At 51.4% G+C, this 17,583-nt stretch overlaps 2 protein-coding genes across 2 annotated transcripts in view; one reads left to right on the forward strand and one right to left on the reverse strand.

Annotated features, from left to right (window-relative positions):
- Positions 1-8: 8 nt before the first annotated feature.
- On the reverse strand, positions 9-3,273 carry ZNF784 (zinc finger protein 784). Its single transcript, XM_058530337.1, has 2 exons — positions 3,190-3,273; positions 9-1,935 (listed from the first exon to the last, which is right to left on the reverse strand). Exons 1-2 carry the CDS (start codon positions 3,265-3,267, stop codon positions 1,045-1,047), a joined length of 969 nt encoding a protein of 322 aa, XP_058386320.1. The 5' UTR covers positions 3,268-3,273; the 3' UTR covers positions 9-1,044.
- Positions 3,274-13,972: 10,699 nt separating this feature from the next.
- The window catches only part of CCDC106 (coiled-coil domain containing 106), a 16,862-nt gene continuing 13,251 nt past the window's right edge, over positions 13,973-17,583 (forward strand). The window contains 1 exon segment of the mRNA XM_058530782.1: positions 13,973-14,054. Within this exon segment, the coding sequence (XP_058386765.1) occupies positions 13,973-14,054 (82 nt within the window).

Raw genomic sequence — 17,583 nt, forward strand, 5'->3', positions numbered from 1 at the left:
CAGAGAGAAACCCTTCACAAAGTCCTTTAATAGGAATAAAACTGGAGGCATCCGACCTCCAGCTCCCGAGTCCTGCTCTTAACCCCACCAGTGCCTCAACTCATTCCACACCCACAACCACAGCGCCATCCGCCAGCCCTTCCTTGGGATAGCGTGGGACCAGGCAGTAGACCATTTGCTTCAAATTGGGAGTGGAGGAAACTGGAGAAACCTGAGGCTACTGTGTAGACCTGGGGGGCCATGTGCTCTGAGCCTAAAGCTTTAGGAGGGGGATATCAAGTGGCTGTTGGCTGTCCGGGTTTTCATTTGCCTTGGAAAAGGAGTCTGGGTGGGTGAAGGAGGGACCACCACAGGAGCGGGGGGCAGCAGCTCTTGGGGTCAAGATCCTTATGGCCAGGCTTACATCCTTGAGGCTCGAGTGCTCTCGGCTATGACTTGGGGACCCTCAGGCTTCGAGGTGATGGGATCCAGAGTCTCTTTATGGAGAACCTGGCAGACGCCTTCTGCCTGAGGGTGGGTCGGCGTCCCATGTTCAGTGCAATCCAGTGAGGTAGGCAAAAGGTTCCATCCCGGTCCACCCTAGGGGCCCCCAAGATAGTCCAGGGTTCTGCAGACGAAGGGCTGGCCCAGGGACACTATGGCACACCCTGATTCTGCCCCTTCCACTCAACCCTGGCTCCCCATCTGGAGGGCCCAGGCTCTGCTGAGACAAGCTGTGTCTTGCACAAGGACAACCCAATGAGCAGGCAAATGGGGCAATGAAATCCAGCCCTTGTTCCTCGCATTTAGCTGGGCACCCACAGCGCGGCATCCGCGCCTTTCTCGGAGTCTCACGGAGGTGCTGTGTGGGTCTGTGGGCGTCCTGCACCGAGTCCTCCCTCCGCTCTCCAACACTAGCTGCTCATGACTACCTCTCTCAGCTCTTAGGTCATCTCTCCTCCAGTCTCCCCTCTTCTGTCCCCCATCTCCTTTTCCCACCCTGCTTCCCCTGCAGTCTGCCTCCTCCTTCCCACGTTAGCGCCCCAGCGGCCCTGCTCTGCCAGCCTACTGGTCGACCTCCACCTTCACCCTCACCGTCCCCCCACAGCCCTCTTCCAGGGTGTTTCCTGCGCCGCACCCACTCCCTGGCCCCTCGGCCCCCGAGGCCAGCTGGCTTCCAGGGTCTCCCAGCCCGGGCCCCGGCCCGTGGAAGTGGGTGCGCTGGTGCTTGCGGAAGTTGGAGGAGTTGTTGAAAGTGCGGTCGCAGAGGGCGCAGCGGAAGGGGCGCTCGCCCGTGTGGATGCGCGCGTGGCCGCTCAGCACCGAGGACTGCGTGAAGCCCTTGCCGCAGACGCCGCAGTGGTAGGGCCGCTCGCCCGTGTGCACGCGCTCGTGGTCGCGCATGTCCGACGAGCGGCGGAACGGCTTGGCGCAGAACCTGCAGGCGAACGGCTTCCCCACCGCCGCGCCCGCCGCCGCCGCCGCCATCACCACCTCCGACCTCTCCCGGGGCACCCCCGGCCTCTGCTCCCGAGCCGCGGCCGCCTCTGAGGGCCTCTGAGAGGTCCCCGGCTCCACCCCGTGCCGGTGCTGGTGCCGCAGCAGAGGCGCCAGGGCCTTGAAGGCCCGGGGACAGCGGGCGCAGCGGTAGGGCCGCTCTCCCGTGTGCAGGCTGTAGTGGGCACGCAGGCTGGCGGGGCCCGGACAGCTGTGGCCACACACGTGACACCGGCTGGGGTCCCCACCCTGCCCGCCGCCCTCAGCCCCCGCCAGGTGGCCATGTTCGTGGAACAGCAGCTCGGAGACCAGCCGGAAGGCAGCTGGGCACAAGGCACAGTGAAGAGAACCTGGCTCCGGGGGCTCAGGCACCAGCGTGGTGTCTGTCACCTTCACCACCTGGATCTCGATGAGGTCACTCGGGGGTGTGGTGGGGCGGCCATCATCAGGCACCAGGACCTGGGTGAGGGGAGAAGAAACAAGGAGCCTGTGGACTCTGCCTCAAGGCCTCCCCAGCACGCCCACACTTACGGAAACACCCACTCCTCTGTAGCACACTGGGCCCCTCGAGTTCTAGATCCCGCTCTTCATCCTGCAGGATCCTGCCTTCACCCATCAAGACTTCCCCTCCTGTCCAAAATATATCCCGGATCCAGCCATTTCTCTCCTCCACCCCAGTTAAAAGCCAATCGCTTTTCGCTTTGACAGCTGAAAAAGCCTTCTGAACGCAAACCTTTGTTCCTGCGCTGCTCCCTTATAACCCACCTCCCAAAGCAGCCTGAATGACGTTTTGAAGATGGAAATCAGATCAAGTCATTATCCCACTCAAAACCCTCTCATGGCTCCAACTGCGCTTAAAACCCAAAACCATCACCATAATATCCATCATAATCTGGTTCCTGCTTGTCTCTCTGACCCCTGCGTAAATATAAGCCGGCACACAGCTGACTGCTCTCGTCTAAATTTAGCTCCCTCTACCCCCGCTGTATCAGCTCACTTTTTATTTCCTTCATAGAATGCAACACAATAAATCTCCTTTATTGTCTCTCTCCCTTCCTAGGCTGCAAGTCCAAGAAAATAAAGTCCTTCTCTGTCTGGTTCATCTCCCTATCTACTGAGCCCAAGCAGGAGATCAGCAAGTTTGTTGAATGAATGAATGTCCTCAGTTACTCTCCAGTCTTCAGTAGGGGAACCTGGGGAAGTTCCAAAGTCACCTGCAGCAGTCATTTCTCCCCCCAAATCCTCCCTTGGGCATTTGAGATGCATCATACAGACCCTTGCCGAATCATCTCCCCCGACCCCAACGTGGGTGCCCCATGATAACACCCCGCCCTTGTCTTTCAGGGTCACCTCCACAACTTTCTACCCAAGTTCACAGGTCCAGAATCTCTCTCGGAGGCCCCGCCCCCTCTGAAGGCTCCGCCCCCTAAATAGACAAACGCAATCTCTGAGACTCCTTTCCCTGGACCCACCTCTGGCCCACATGCTCCACCCAACGCCCTCTTCAGGCCCCGCCCCCGCAGGGCCCGCCCCCACACCCCATAGGCTCCTCCCCAAGCCCCGCCCCTCGCCTTCCCCGAGAAGCACCGCCCCCTGGGACGGAGTCCTAAATACCTCCCCCGCCCCGGCCTAAGCCCCGCCCCGGCCCCGCCCCCTGCCCTGCGACCGCCTCCCGCCTCGAGCTCTCCGCCCAGGCCCCCTCCTCGCCCGCACCAGGTCCGGCGGCTCCGGGGATCGCGGCTCCGGGGCCGCTGAGCCCAGACTCGGGGGCTCCGGGCGCGCGGCGGCCATCTTGTGCCCAGGCCCCGCCCCCGAGGCCAGCGGTCTCTCCGGGAGGGGGGCGGGGCTCAGGCTGGCGTCAGAGCCACCGCGCAGGCGCACTGGAAGGGGCGGGGCTTCCAGGCAGGCTGAGCCCCTCCCCCAACCAGGGAGAAAGTGATGCATTTTCTTCGCAATTACCTGCCAGCTCCCCAAAAGAGAGAGCCTGCGTGTGGCGGTGGGGCGGCTGCGAAGTAATTCGAATTTCTCTTCTTAACCAACTACAGTATAGGCGCTGAAAGTCAACTGACCCTCACCAGCGTTGAATAACCTTTGTTCTGTTTTCGTGCTGCACGTTTTTGTCGTCACCTCCTCTGCATGGTTCGTGATAACGTGGTGAGACAAAGTTTACGCATGTAAGGATTTTTAAGTCAGTTTATAGAAAGATATTCAGCCAACAGCAACACTGGTGGTATGGGATTTAGCAAAAATCCACAGATTGGTGTGACGTTTGGGAAACGCAACTCTGGAGGAAAGAGCCCAAGACAGGGCTTTTCGGCAGCACCAAGGACAGGGCTGGGCTCTGCTTAGCCGTCCGCCTATTCATGCCATGGCCTGGCTGTGTGACCTTGGAGAAGTCACTGCACTTCTCTGGACGGTGTATGTATTTTCTCATGTATAAACTGTAGAGAGTTGTAAAATCCAATGAGAAAGAGATATGGAAGACCTTTGGAACACCTTTAGATGTTTTTTGTTGAAGAGCAGGGTAGGAGGTGCCTAAACATTACTATCATTCCTAAATTCACTGTGTCTCCTCCTCTGGGAACATGATAAGATTACACTTTCCTTTGAAGTTAGAGGTGGCCATATGCTTTTCTCTGGCCGGTGGACTATAGTGCAAGTGACGTGTGTCAACTTCAGCACACAGCAAGAGCCGGCGAGCCGTCCACCACGTTCCAGTCCTGCCGTCCTGTGCTTGGGGCTCTGTCGGATGAAGTGAAGTTTCCATCAGCCTGAGTTCCAGAGGATCTACAGTGAACAGAACCTGGTGCTGATCTTCCTTGGAGACGTAGCATTTAAAATAAACGTTTGCTGTGTTAAGCCACCGAGCTTTGGGTTGTTTGTTACTGCCGCATAACCTATTCTGTCTTAACTGATAAACATAGGGAGTATTTTATTAATATTATTATCAACCTTAGCTGTATACAAAAAGTATTCAGAATAACTATAAATAACTCACCGTACTCTAATAAACTTAAAATATACATTACAGATGCAATCTAAGTCCTCTGTGTACTTCCCTCATCCGTTCTCCTCTCTCCCTCCCCCAAAGGTATTAGGTTTTGTATTTTCTGTATATCATTCCCATGCATGTCTTTCTTATTTTGCTATATATATGAAATGATGTGATATTGTTCTGCATATTTTCACACTTTTATGATAAATGATGTCATTTCAGGGTAACCTTCTCCATTTTTCCTCTCACCATTGTTTTTTAGAGGTGTATACCTCGATACCTATAGTCTTGACCCCTTGTCAATGCTGGTGTGATATCCCGCTGACGATGATGCCGCATTTCATTCATTCATTCTCCTGTTGATGGACATTGGGTTGGTTCCAATTTTTTGTTATTACAGACAATACTGCCATGAACATTCTTGCTCACGTCTCCTTGAACCCAAAGGGGATTTTTCCCTAAATTAGGTAACTGGGAGTTGAGTTGCTAGATCAAAGAAGAGGAACATCTTCCACATCCATCGTCAACTTGGTAGATACTGCCAAATTGTTCTTCATAATAATTCTGCCACTTCCTAGCTGGGAGATCTTGGGGAAGTTATTTAACCCCTCGCTGTCTCCACTGCTGCCATAGACCCTGGCATTTGTGCTTTTGTGGGCCCCTTCATTCCAAAAAATATATTAAAAGTTATATTTTATGACCGTGTTGGTATAAAGATGATTGTAAGCTAGGCTGAATTATATACCTTGTCTTCTGATTTAAAAATTAAAATTTTTTTCGTGGGCCCCTAAAAGTGTCATGGGCCCTAGGCACTGTATGCACCTGCTGTGTCTAATAGAAAGTCAGCCTTTTCTGTCTGTTTCCTCACTTGCAAAATAAAAATTATTATCGTACTTACTTAACACAGTTAAGTGTTATGTGCTATGATGATTAAATGAGTCGTTATATATAAAGTGTTTTATGACACAAAGTTGGCACGATGTATTAGCTATAATTGTTGCCAATTTACACTTCCACCAGCAACGAATGGGAGCTCCTGTTGCTCGACATCCTCATCGATATTTGATAGTCAAACTTAAATTTTTGCCAATGTGATGGGTGTGAAATGGTTTCTCATTGAGATTCTCTTTATTAAATGAGATTATTCACGGCACAGGGTCTAGCACACAGAACTCATCCTCTGTTATCCATTTTTTGAGGGCCTGGTCCATTTCATTTCTGCATATAGAAGCCTCAGTGAATGTTTGCTGAATGAACGAATAACTGTATTAATGGAGATAGAAGGGTTGGGTACCAGAGTTTGAGAATATTAAATATTTGAAGAGGAGAGCATAGTTCAGTGGAAAGATCATAAGCTTTCAAGTTAGACAAACCTGGGTCCAGATCCATCTATCCACTTGCTATGTAACTTTGGGCAAGAGATGTCCCCTCTCAGTGTCCAGTTGTCATCTACAAAGTGGGCACTATCATGCCACTTGGCAGGGTTGTAGTGAGAGTGCCACAGTTTGAGAATGCTATGGGTCTAGGATAATTCTCGAAACCAACTGGTGCTCAATAAATGCGGGTTCCTTGACTTTTTTCCTATTGTCTGTTTGCCTCTGAGTCCCTCAGGGCCTGACACGACTCTAACAGTCTGTTGCATGAGCTGAGACTAGAAGTCTGGCTACATGGAACCACTAGAAAATGGCAGAAAAAGTCCTAGACTTGGAATCCAGGAGATGTGGGGTCTAAGTGTGTTTCTTTCTGTCCCTACCTTGAGCACATCACTTCTCCTCAATGGGCCTGGATCCCCTGCCTTTTAAAAGAATTGGCTGGTAGAGTTACCCAGCAATTCCACTTCTAGGCATGTACCCAAGAGAAATGAAAATACATGTCCATGCAAAAACCTGTAAACAAATTATTATAGCTGTGTTATTCATAATAGCCAAAGAGTGGAAACAACCCAAATGTCCATTGATTGATGAAGGATAAACAAAATTTAGTATATATCCATACAATGGAATATTATTATTTGACCACAAAAAGGAATGAAGTACTGATACATGCTACAATGTGGATGAACGTTGAAGATGTTATGTTAAATGAAAGAAGTCAGACACAAAAGACCACATATTATCTTATTCCATTCACACAAGATGTCCAGAACAGGGAAATGCATAGAGATAGAAAGTGAATTAGTGGTTTCTTAGGGCTGGGGGGAGGTGAGATGAGGGGGTGGATGAGGGAATATGAGAGTGATAGCTGAAGGGTACAGAGTTTCTTTTTCAGGTGATGAAAGTGTTCTAAAATTGTGGTGATCTGTCCATATATCTGTCAATATACTAAAAAACATTGAATTGTACACTTTAAATGGGTAGATTGTATGGTGTGTGAGTTATATCTCAATAAAGCTGTTAAAAAGAGAATCAGCTGACTATGATGCTCTCTTAGGATCAAACTGTAGATCATATTTATAAGCCTGTATGGTAGGTATATGGATGTTCACTTTACAATTCTTTCAGTTTTTCTCTATGGTTGAAAATTTTCATAATAAAATTTGTGTGTTTGGGGGTGCTTGTAGACGATATTTAAAATCTGATTTTTGAAAACCTCAAATCAATTCCATGGATAATTCCTATCATACTGTAAGCTCCCTGAAGGTAGAGACCATGTGTATATCATTTACTGCTGCATCTCCAGCACCCCCACTAGTATCTGGGGTGTTACAAGTATTCAATAAACATTTATCAAATTTGGGGCCAGCCCGGTGGCGCAGCGGTTAAGTGCGCGCGCTCCGCTGCTGGCAGCCCGGGTTTGGATCCCCGGCATGCACTGATTGCTTGTCAGGCCATGCTGTGGCGGCATCCCATATAAAGTGGAGGAAGATGGGCACAGATGTTAGCCCAGGGCCAGTCTTCCTCAGCAAAAAGAGGAGGATTGGCATGGATGTTAGCTCAGGGCTGATCTTCCTCACCAAAAAAAAAAAAAATCAAATTAATGAATCAACACATAAGTGTGTGAATGAATAAGTAGCTGGTAACTATGGCTGTCTGAAGTGCTAAGCCTTGATTGATCCTTAAAGAGTAGATCATCCTCAAACCTTCCTGTTGGGTCTGCAAATGACAATAATATTAACAATAGTAACTAGTGTTTATTGATAGCTCATTGAGTGTGAGGTAAGAGCAGATCCACGTTTTGCGGGGTGTGAATCTTACACAGCTAAGAAAAAGAATACAAAATTTAAAATACAAAATAAAGTATACAGGTGGACGTTTATTTAGTGTGACAAAATAAATTCCAACCAATAACAAAATTTAAAAAGTGACAATTACCATATACAACCCCCAAATTTAAAAGTACATACAGTATTTTTATTAATTTACCGCCTACAATTTACCTTACTTTTAACTCTATAATACTTTCCCTGTATATTCTTTGATTGGCTCTTTATACAACAACAATTTTATAATATCACTTTCTATAGAGAAAACAGAAAGATAATCTGATCTTTCCTTTAACGTGATCAAAAAACTTTTCATTACTGACAGCTTAAGAAACTTTTATTTCGGACTCACAATTGTTGTAGTTTTAGTATTGTTGTCAAGTTCAGGAGAATCCTAGTTTCTTTCATCTATGAATTTAACGCTACCGGGCTTTGCAAGTGTTTTTCAGCAGTGACTAATCTTAATTACTCTGAATTGTCAACACTCATCGCCCAGGGCGGAGCTTGTGCAAGCGAGGAGCCTCGGATGCTTAAGCTTTATTAACCTAATGGTAAATCCCCCTCTGCAGCTCAACTACTTCTAAAGGAAAGAATATCTGCTTTGCAACATGTAAAGGGGAATCCTGGTAGACGAGGCTGGGAATCAGACTGCAACCTGACTGTGAGGTCCCTGCATGCCTCTTGTAGGAGCCTTCCTGTCACCATCTACCCCTCCTATTTTAAAACATAAAAACGCTGAGGTTCTGGGAACTGGGAGTCAGGAGACCCTGCCTTAGTCCCATTGGGCTCCTGGTTGACTAGTTTTGAATGAGTTCCTTCCCCTTTCTTGGCCTCATTGCCCCCATCTGTGTAATGAGGTGGGCAATTCCCGATTTCCTCGTCTGGCGCTGTCAGAACAAAAATGAAACAAGGGACAGGAAACTCCTCTGCAGAGAGTGATCTTTTGGGGATCCCACTTATTAGAGGGAGGCCGAAGCGCAAAGCGGATCCCTTCTGCCTGTGCCTCGTGTTTCCAGCCGGAGCCTTTTCGCAAAGGGCCTGAAACGCGCAGCTTCTTCCCAGGGTCGCTCTCTACAAGTCACGGTTCCTCCTTTCCCGGGCTTTCTTTACAAGCACTCTCCCACTACTGGCCGCCGTTTCCGCTCGGCCGGATCAGAGAGGCAGCCCAGACACAGGACCTGACGGGCGCGGGAGGCAGATGGCCAATATTGAGGAGTTTAGAGACGGAGCGGATTTAACGGGAATGAGGGAGAGGGGAGACCATAGAGAGGTTGACGGCGGATAGAGGGGCCAAGGTGGGAGGAAAACGAGAGGAAGCGTGTGGGTTGATGGGCGGGAGAGAAAAACCATAGAGAGGCTGGCGGAGGCTAGAAGAGCCATCGTGGGCTGGAGACGAAAGGAGGTGTGGGGAGGGGGATTGGCCTCCGAAGGCCGGAACTAGAGACAACAGGAAAGACTCTTGGATTGAGGGATGGGGATTTTGGGGGGCGCTTTCGGGCCTTCGTTTCTGGGTCTGTCGCTTGAGCAGTGAAGTCCCTCTCTGCGCCTCATTTTTCTCCCTTGTAAAACTGGAATGATTACTTGTTACCTCTCGGTAATTAAATAAAACCATATATGAAAGTGCCAAGCATCATAATGCCTTTGCACGGACAGTAGGTAACACGTGGGAACGAATGCTATTATTATTTTCCCATGTTGAACTCCTTTCTGTAGCTCTGAAATTCTTTAGGGCATTAAAATCAGGCAATCAGGCATTTTAAAAAAAGGACTTTAGGATTGCCATATAATTGCCCTTGAGGTCTCTCAATCTCCACCACCCCTTCCCTAGCTCAGACTTCATTCTTTCTCATCTGGATTACAGCACCAGCCTCCCTAGTCTCTCAGGGTCCACTCTTTATCTGGCCAACATACGCAGACAGATATTCCTAAAACTCAGCTCTGATTTCATCCAGCTCAAAACCCTTCCCTGGCTACCTCTTGACTCAAGACAGAAAGCTCAACTCCACAGCCTGGCATTTGAAGCCCTTCCTGATACGGCGCCCACCAAGCTGTCCAGCCTGGCCTCGCACCTGTGTGATTGTGCTCCGGCCACACAGCATGTCATACCCCCATTAAAGCCCTCACTCTTTCATACCTCCAGGTGCTGGGTCTTGCACTGTTCCAGCTGCTCCTTTCCCGTGGAACCCGGCCGTTTTTTCAGGACTTATTTCCTCCAGAAAGCAACCTCCACCTCCTGTCCACCTCCAGCTCCCAGGCTGAGTGACACACACCCCTGCTTCTCTCCTTTGCTGCCTTCAGACACTAGTTTCAGAGGAATCCTTCTAAAGCCCTTACATGATACTGTCCCTGCTAAGCTTGAAACACTCCCATGATGCCTGCAGCACAAGTCCAAGTTCTGGTACCTGCTGATGTCTCCAGCCAGCACTTATGCTGTGCATGTTATGCTTAGTCACTTTACGTCACCCTGGCTGCGTACATTACGCTTAGTCACTCTGAAAGACAAGTAGTTTTCTAAGCTTTTTCAGTCCTGGCTGAATAATATCCCACGGAACGGATATAACGCATATGACTTATTCACGTATTAAACGTTGATGGACGTTTGGGTTGTTTCCACCGTTTGGATATTATAAATAATGCTGCTCTGAACATTCATGCATAAGTTTTTGTGTGAACACGTTTTCAGTTTTGTTGGATATATTATCTAGCAGTGGAATTGCTGGGTCATATGGTAACTTTTAACTTTTTGTTTAACTTTTTGAGGAAATGTGCCATTTTGCATTCCCACCAGCAATGTATGAGCGTTCCAGTTTTCCCACATCCTCCTTAAATTCTAGTGTCTTTGGGTTCAGGAGATGGCTTCTTCCTTCAAGTTTTGTAGCTTGGACTCCCACTTGGATTCAAGGCCTTCAAGTATGCATGACCTCTGGAAGCACCCACCTCATCCATCCAGCTTCCTTTCCTTGCCCTTTCTGTCACAGCTGCTTCCCAGATTCTTGGTAGGTGCATTTAGGGGAACCCTTAGGCGGGGCACTATCCGACTCCATTCACTATCAGAAACTTGGGTGCTAAGATGGAGATTATGCATCTTTCCCCTCTTTGCTGTTTCCATAGACTGAATATTTGTGCCCTCTCAAAATTCATATGTGGAAACCTACTCCCCAATGTGATGGTATTCAGAGGTGGAGCCTTTGGGAGGCAATTACTTCATGAAGGTGGAGCCCTCATGAATGGGATTAGTGCCCTTATAATAGAGACCCCACAGAGCTCCCTCACCCCTTCTTCCATGTGAGGTTATAGTGAAAAGATGGCCACGTATGAATCAGGAATCCGGCCCTCACTAGACACCGCATCTGCCAGCTCCTTGATCTCGGACTTCCAGCCGCCAGAACTGTGAGAAATAAATGTCTGTTGTTTATAAACCACCCAGTCTGTGATATTCTGTTATAGCCACCCAAAAGGACTAGGACAGCTGTGCAACATGAGCAAGTCGTCTAGCTTTCCCAGACCTCAGTTTCCCCAACCCTCCCAGCCTCCTACCTGGCCATGAAGAATGAGAGATCCCTCAACTTAAAAATGGGAAAATATTTCAATAGATATTGCAGAAAAGAAGTTATTAAAGCCGTCAATAAACACAGGAAAGGGTTCCGCATCATTAGGCGGGAGATGTGAAATGAGACACTACTGCACACCCACTAGAATGGCCCAAAATAAAAGGACTCTCAATATCAAGTGTTGGGGAGGGTGTGGAGCAAATGGACCTCACGCACACTGCTGACAGGAATGTAAACTGGTACAAACACTTAGGGAACTGTTACTACCTACCACAGCTAAGCAGATGTATACTCTAGGACCCAGCACTTCCGTTCCCAGGTATACATCCAGAAGAAATGAGTGCTTACGTCCACCAAAGGACGTGTACGAGAATATTCCTAGTAGTTTTATTACAATACATCAAAACTCAAAACACATGTCCATCGACAGTTAAAAAAAGAAAGAAAGAAATTGTAGAATAGTCATACAATAGAATCTACACAACAGCGGAAAAAAAACTATTGATATACAACAGCAGCATGGATGATCTCATAGACATAATGTTGAGTGAAAGAAGTCAGACTCAAAAGAGTACCTACAATATGATTATGTTTATATGAGGTTTAAAAACTAAGGCAGAGTAATCTTTGGGAATAGACATCAGAATAGTGGTTACTCTTGGTGGGGTTTAATGATGGATGGGAAACACGAGGGGGCCTTCTGGAGTGCTGGTTATATGGCTATGTACATATGTAAAAATTCATTTGTAACCTTAAGACTTCTGTACTTTACGTAACTTTCATCTCAATATATAGAAATAAAGTCAAATGGGAAAAAAAAGCATGGTGGCCTCTACATGACAGATGGGGAAACTGGTGTCACACAGTGCGTTTCGGATTTGCCTGGAGAGGCTTGAGGTCTGGTGGCTTTGAGACCAGAATGGGGATCCAGTCATTTCTCAGCTGCCTCATTAAAATCTGATGTTTGCCATGAAATCCTGATGGAATGCCTAATCCTTCAAGGCAGGGCGCACTGAGGCAAGAAGGTGGCTCTTCGTGAATGAATTCACAGGGCTTCTCGTGGTCGGGAATTCAAAGTCCTTGCTTTCTGGTTTTTCTTGTCTTTCCTTGCTGGCCCCACAGCCAGCACGTGGTTGACTGGCCCAGACCCCTGGCTCCAGGGCTGGAAGACTGACCCCTTTTGAGGCCTCTGTTTCACATTCAGGCAGTTTTCCTTAAGGGAGCTCTCTTTCATTCTCCACCTAAACTTTCTTCTAGGCCCCTGTAGCTCTCAGGGGCCATAGAACAATTTCCCTGAAATGAAGATCTTGGGATGAGACACCGTGAAGACCTCCCCAACTTTGGGTTGTGATTCTGGTTCTGCCGTCCACTTGCTGTGGGACCATCGACATGTCACTGAACCTCTCTGAGCCTCAGTTTCCTCATCTGCAAGATGCTAGAGCTGAATTTGAAACACTAAAGGACTTTCTTGGAAATTCTAGTCTCGGCCTGTGTAAGATTCATTAGTGATGCTACATGCATCCCTGCGTGTCTCTGATTTTCAGTCTCCTGATTAGCATCCCCCCTGCTTCTCCCAGGTGAGGGGGGCGGGGGTGGGGGGTGGGGGTGGGGGTGGTTTTCCATATTTTGGTCTTTGTCGCCCCCACGAGGCCTGGGAGAGTTCCTTGTTGCACCAGGTGTCCAATAAAGGTAGGATTTGTCGCCTCTATGATGGAGGAAGGCAGGGACTACTTGCGTCTGGTTCGCTCACGCTTTTATCCCCAGAAACGGGCACATAGGAGACACTTAAATGCTTGTTGAATGAATGACTGTGATTCAGGTCAGGGGGACAAAAGGCTGTGGGAACACTTCCTTTGAGGGTGTGTATTTCCAGCCGGAAGGCTTTCACGTGAACACCCTCCCCCTTGTTGCTGGTTGGAGCCCGATGGCCCCCTTAGGGCTCCCGGGTGGTCCAGTCCCCCCGCCTCCTGTGTCCCTGGGAACAGACTCCTGGGTGGCTGCTCCTCATTCTGCACGGGCGGAAATGGCCCTGCTCGGGTAGGGGCCCTGGAGCGTGAGGACGGAGCGCTGAGAGGGAGGGTCGCCCAGAATGTTTGGGGTGATGCTCGGGTGGGCATCCAGGGGGGTGGGAAAGACCAGAGCCGACTGACTCGCTGGGGAGATGACGGGGGAGGAGGTTCATGTCGGAGCACCCTCGGGAACATAGAAGGGGCAGAAACCAGGGAGGCCTTGGTGGGCCGTGAAGGGACCGTGGGGAGGTGATGGAGTTGGACAGGGATGGGGGAGGTGATGGAGTCGGACGGGGGTGGGGAGGTGATGGAGTCGGACAGGGGTGGGGGAGATGATGGAGTCGGACGGGTGGGGGAGATGATGGAGTCGGACGGGTGGGGGAGGAGATGGAGTCGGACAGGACGGGGAGGTGATGGAGTCGGACGGGGTGGGGGAGGCGATGGAGTCGGACGGGGGTGGGGGAGGCGATGGAGTCGGACAGGGGCGGGGGAGGTGATGGAGTCGGACGGGGTGGGAGAGGTGATGGAGTTGGACGGGGATGGGGGAGAGGTGATGGAGTTGGACAGGGGCGGGGGAGGTGATGGAGTTGGACGGGGACGGGGGAGGTGATGGAGTTGGACAGGGATGGTGGAGAGGTGATGGAGTTGGATGGGGGCGGGGGAGGTGATGGAGTTGGACGGGGTGGGAGAGGTGATGGAGTTGGACAGGTGATGGAGTTGGACAGGGGCGGGGGAGGCGATGGAGTCGGACGGGGGCGGGGGAGGCGATGGAGTCGGACGGGGGGCGGGGGAGGCGATGGAGTCGGCCGGGGGCGGGGGAGGTGATGGAGTCGGACGGGGGCAGGGGAGGTGATGGAGTTGCATGGGGATGGTGGAGAGGTGATGGAGTTGGACAGGGGCGGGGGAGGTGATGGAGTTGGACGGGGGCGGGGGAGGTGATGGAGTTGCATGGGGATGGTGGAGAGGTGATGGAGTTGGACAGGGGCGGGGGAGGTGATGGAGTTGGACGGGGACGGGTGGGGGGGGGAGGTGATGGAGTTGGACAGGGATGGTAGAGAGGTGATGGAGTTGGACGGGGGCGGGGGAGGCGATGGAGTTGGACGGGGGTGGGGGAGGCGATGGAGTTTACCTCTCCCCTCCTTCAGTTAATGCAGTGTTCCCTTCCTTTAGCTGCTTCTCTGGATTCACGGGTGAGAGTGAGTTTATCCTGATGAGCCGTGGATTCTCCTGCCCCCATCAGGTATCCCTCCCCTGAGCTAGACCCTCTTCCTCCTCTCTCTGCCCCAAGTCAAGGCCGTGCCTGCTCACTGACTAGAAGGGCGTATAGTACACCCACACGTACACAGCGAGAGCGGAGAAGCCCGGTTACAACCAGGAAGTCAACGGAGCTGACTCCCGCCTGGTTTACAGCTGTCCTGAGTGCCTGCCGGTCTTCAAGAATGCTTGCTTTCTCAAGGCTCACGGCCTCTCCCACCCAGATGTCCGGCACTTCCTCTGTGAGGCTTGTGGGGAGGCCTTCAAGTGACTCAGCGGGCTTTGCCATCCACCTGGCTTCCTATAGCTGTTCCTCCTGCCCTTGGCAGTCCAGGATTACCAGGAGCTGCTCAGCACGTCCTGGTGCATTAGGACAGACAGAGTCTATTACTGATACGGCACAAAACTGATGCCTTTAGCAAGTAGGGGTGTGGGACGGAGTGGTCTCAGGGGCAGTTCAGATTGCAGACTGAGAATCCCCCCCAGGGAGAGTCAGGAGACTCGGGGCAGGGTACGGAGAGGAGGGCAGGAAGCCTGGCGAGTGGATTCCTTGGACCCAAATTGACCTAGAGGCACAGGCTTGGCAATCACTTCATTCCCCACAGGGGAGAAGGGATTGTTGCACGGGGACACAAGATAACGTGGGATGAGTGGTGGACGATGAGGAGAGAGTCATCCAGGAAACGTTCCTGAAGGAGACAGGGCTCAGGCTCCAGCTGGGGAGGGTTGGGGCAGCCAGAGGGACATGAGGATGCTGGAGTGGGGGCACCGGGTTTGGGTACTGTCTCTGCCACCTGGGCTGGAGATCCGAGGCAAGGCTCTTGCCCTTTCTGAGGCTCAGTGCAGTGCCTGCCTCACTGGGTTGTGGAGAGGATTAAGCGAGGCTATGAACATGCTGTGTGAACTGAAGTTTGGGGGACATGAGTAATTGGTCACAGGTGAAGGTGGAGAGAGAGAGAGACGGACTACTGAGGGCCAAGGTATTTGTTTGATGGTGGAGGAGGCTGGGGTGGGAACCCCACACAGCATGAGCAGAGGCACAGGGTTCCAAAATTCGAAGCGTGGACTGAGGTGTCAGAGTGGCTCACTGTGGCTGACTGGACAGGGTGGGTGAGGGGCGGTGTGGGAAACGTGGCTGGGGCAGATGGTGAGAGGCCTCGAATGCCGGGCTCAGGGGTTTTAACTGTAGGGAGGGTCCCACACAGGGGAGGGGTTAGAAGGGTCCTTCTGGAGCTGGTGGACTGGTGAGGCAGCATGTCGGGGATGCCTAGGCAGCTTGGGAGGTCGGGACACAGGATTCCGGAAGGCTGAGGAGGGGGCTGCCTGCAAGGGCAAGGGGAAGAGTCCCAGGAGAGGAAAACACAGGAGCCTCTGCACCCAGAGCCCGCAGGTCCAGGGGCTGGTCAGGGGGCTGCGAGACACCGCCTGCTGTTGGAGCACAGGAGCGAGAGGTGAGGTGAAGGGGCCCCCTCATGAAGGGCCTCAAATCCCGGGCGGAAGAACCTGGGGACTTGGTCCTGAGGGTGATGGGGCCCACCACAGGGTTTTGAATGGTGCAGAGTCTGTGAGAAGAGTCTCTGCCGGGCCAGTGTTTGAGGGAAGCTGGAGACCAGGCTATGAGAGAAGGCTGGTCCAGGGGCCCAGGTGGAGAGGAAGGGGCCAAGGTTGGGGCTTGGGGAAGGGAGGGGAGCATACGGCTCTGAGAACGTTTCTAGATGAGGGAGGGACAGAGCTTGGTCCCTGTCCAGCTTTGGTGAGTGAGGAGGGGGGGGAATGAGGATATTGGAAGTCCTGGACTTGTGTGGGTGTGGGCTTCATCGTGATCACGCCCCAGGAGAGAAGCTGGTTTTTTGGGGGTGGGTGTGGGGAGGAGATAATGCTTCATTTTTGGACGGGGTGATTGAATTAATGAATTCATTCAACCAATATGGAATTGAGCCCCTACCCTCTCCCGAGACCTTGCTGGATTCTGAGGATAGACTGTTGACCAGCACAGAGCTGCCTGCTCATGGCGAGTGAGTAAGGCAGACAGTAAAACAGCGAATCAGTAAATAAGCAAGACCACCATGGGGTGCGAAGGAAATAAACAGACTGAGGGGGCAGAGCAGGGCGCCACCAACTTGATCTCCAACATAAACAGCAAAGCTTCAGGGATGAAGTGTTATTTGAGCTGAGACCTGAAGGGCCAGAAAGGATCCGTCCCTGTGAGGGGCTGCAAGGAACATTGCAGAGAGGGGAACAGCAAGCACAAAGGCCCTGGAGATGGGAGAGGTTGGCAGGGCAGCCCTGTGGTGATGGGGGCCAGGGAGGCAGGGCAGCCGGGGCCGGTCCACACAGGCTGCAGGCCTTCTGGGTTTTATTCTAGGTGCAGCAAGGAGTGTTTTAAGTTAGGGAATGACACGATTCTGTGGGCTGAAAAAATAGATTGCTGCAATATTGGCATAGAGAGAAGGCACCGGAGGAGGCAGAGGGGTGGGGGGAGGCTGTCTGTAAGCTGCAGGCCATCCGTGGTTTGCAGTGGGTTGGGGAGGTGTGAGGTGTTTGCAGACCATGGTCACCAGCTGTGGCTCAGGGGTCAGGCAGAAGGAGGTGCCGTCTTGGCTCTCCCACCTGTGGATGTGTGACCCCCAGCCAGTCACATGATCTCCCCCAGCTTCAGTTTCCTCATCTATAAAATAGGGCTCCTCATGGCCTCCACCTTGGAGGTCTGCTCTGAGGACGCGGTGCAGTTAGCAATTGCTGGCGCCATAGTAAGGGATCAATAAGTGTTGGTCATTGTGGTCATTATTTCCAGGGATGCGCATGGGGTGGGGTGGGTGGGGCCATCATGGATGCAGCCAGTGACTATCTAGGTCTGAAACTCAAAAAAGGGATCTGGGGGCGAGACTCATATTGGGTAGTTGTCTGTGCAGACCACATCAATGTTGCCCACTGAGGGAGACATCTGGCAATGTCTGTTGTCACAATGGGGAGAAAGGATGAGGGAGGGGGCTACTGGCATCTGGAGGGTAGAGGCCAGTGATGCTGCTCATCATCCTACAATGCACAAGACGGCCCCCCACAACAAAAAATGATCTGGCCCCCAAATGTCAGTAG

Source organism: Diceros bicornis, chromosome 34 (assembly GCF_020826845.1).
Source record: "Diceros bicornis minor isolate mBicDic1 chromosome 34, mDicBic1.mat.cur, whole genome shotgun sequence".
NCBI classification, from domain to species: Eukaryota; Metazoa; Chordata; class Mammalia; order Perissodactyla; family Rhinocerotidae; genus Diceros; species Diceros bicornis.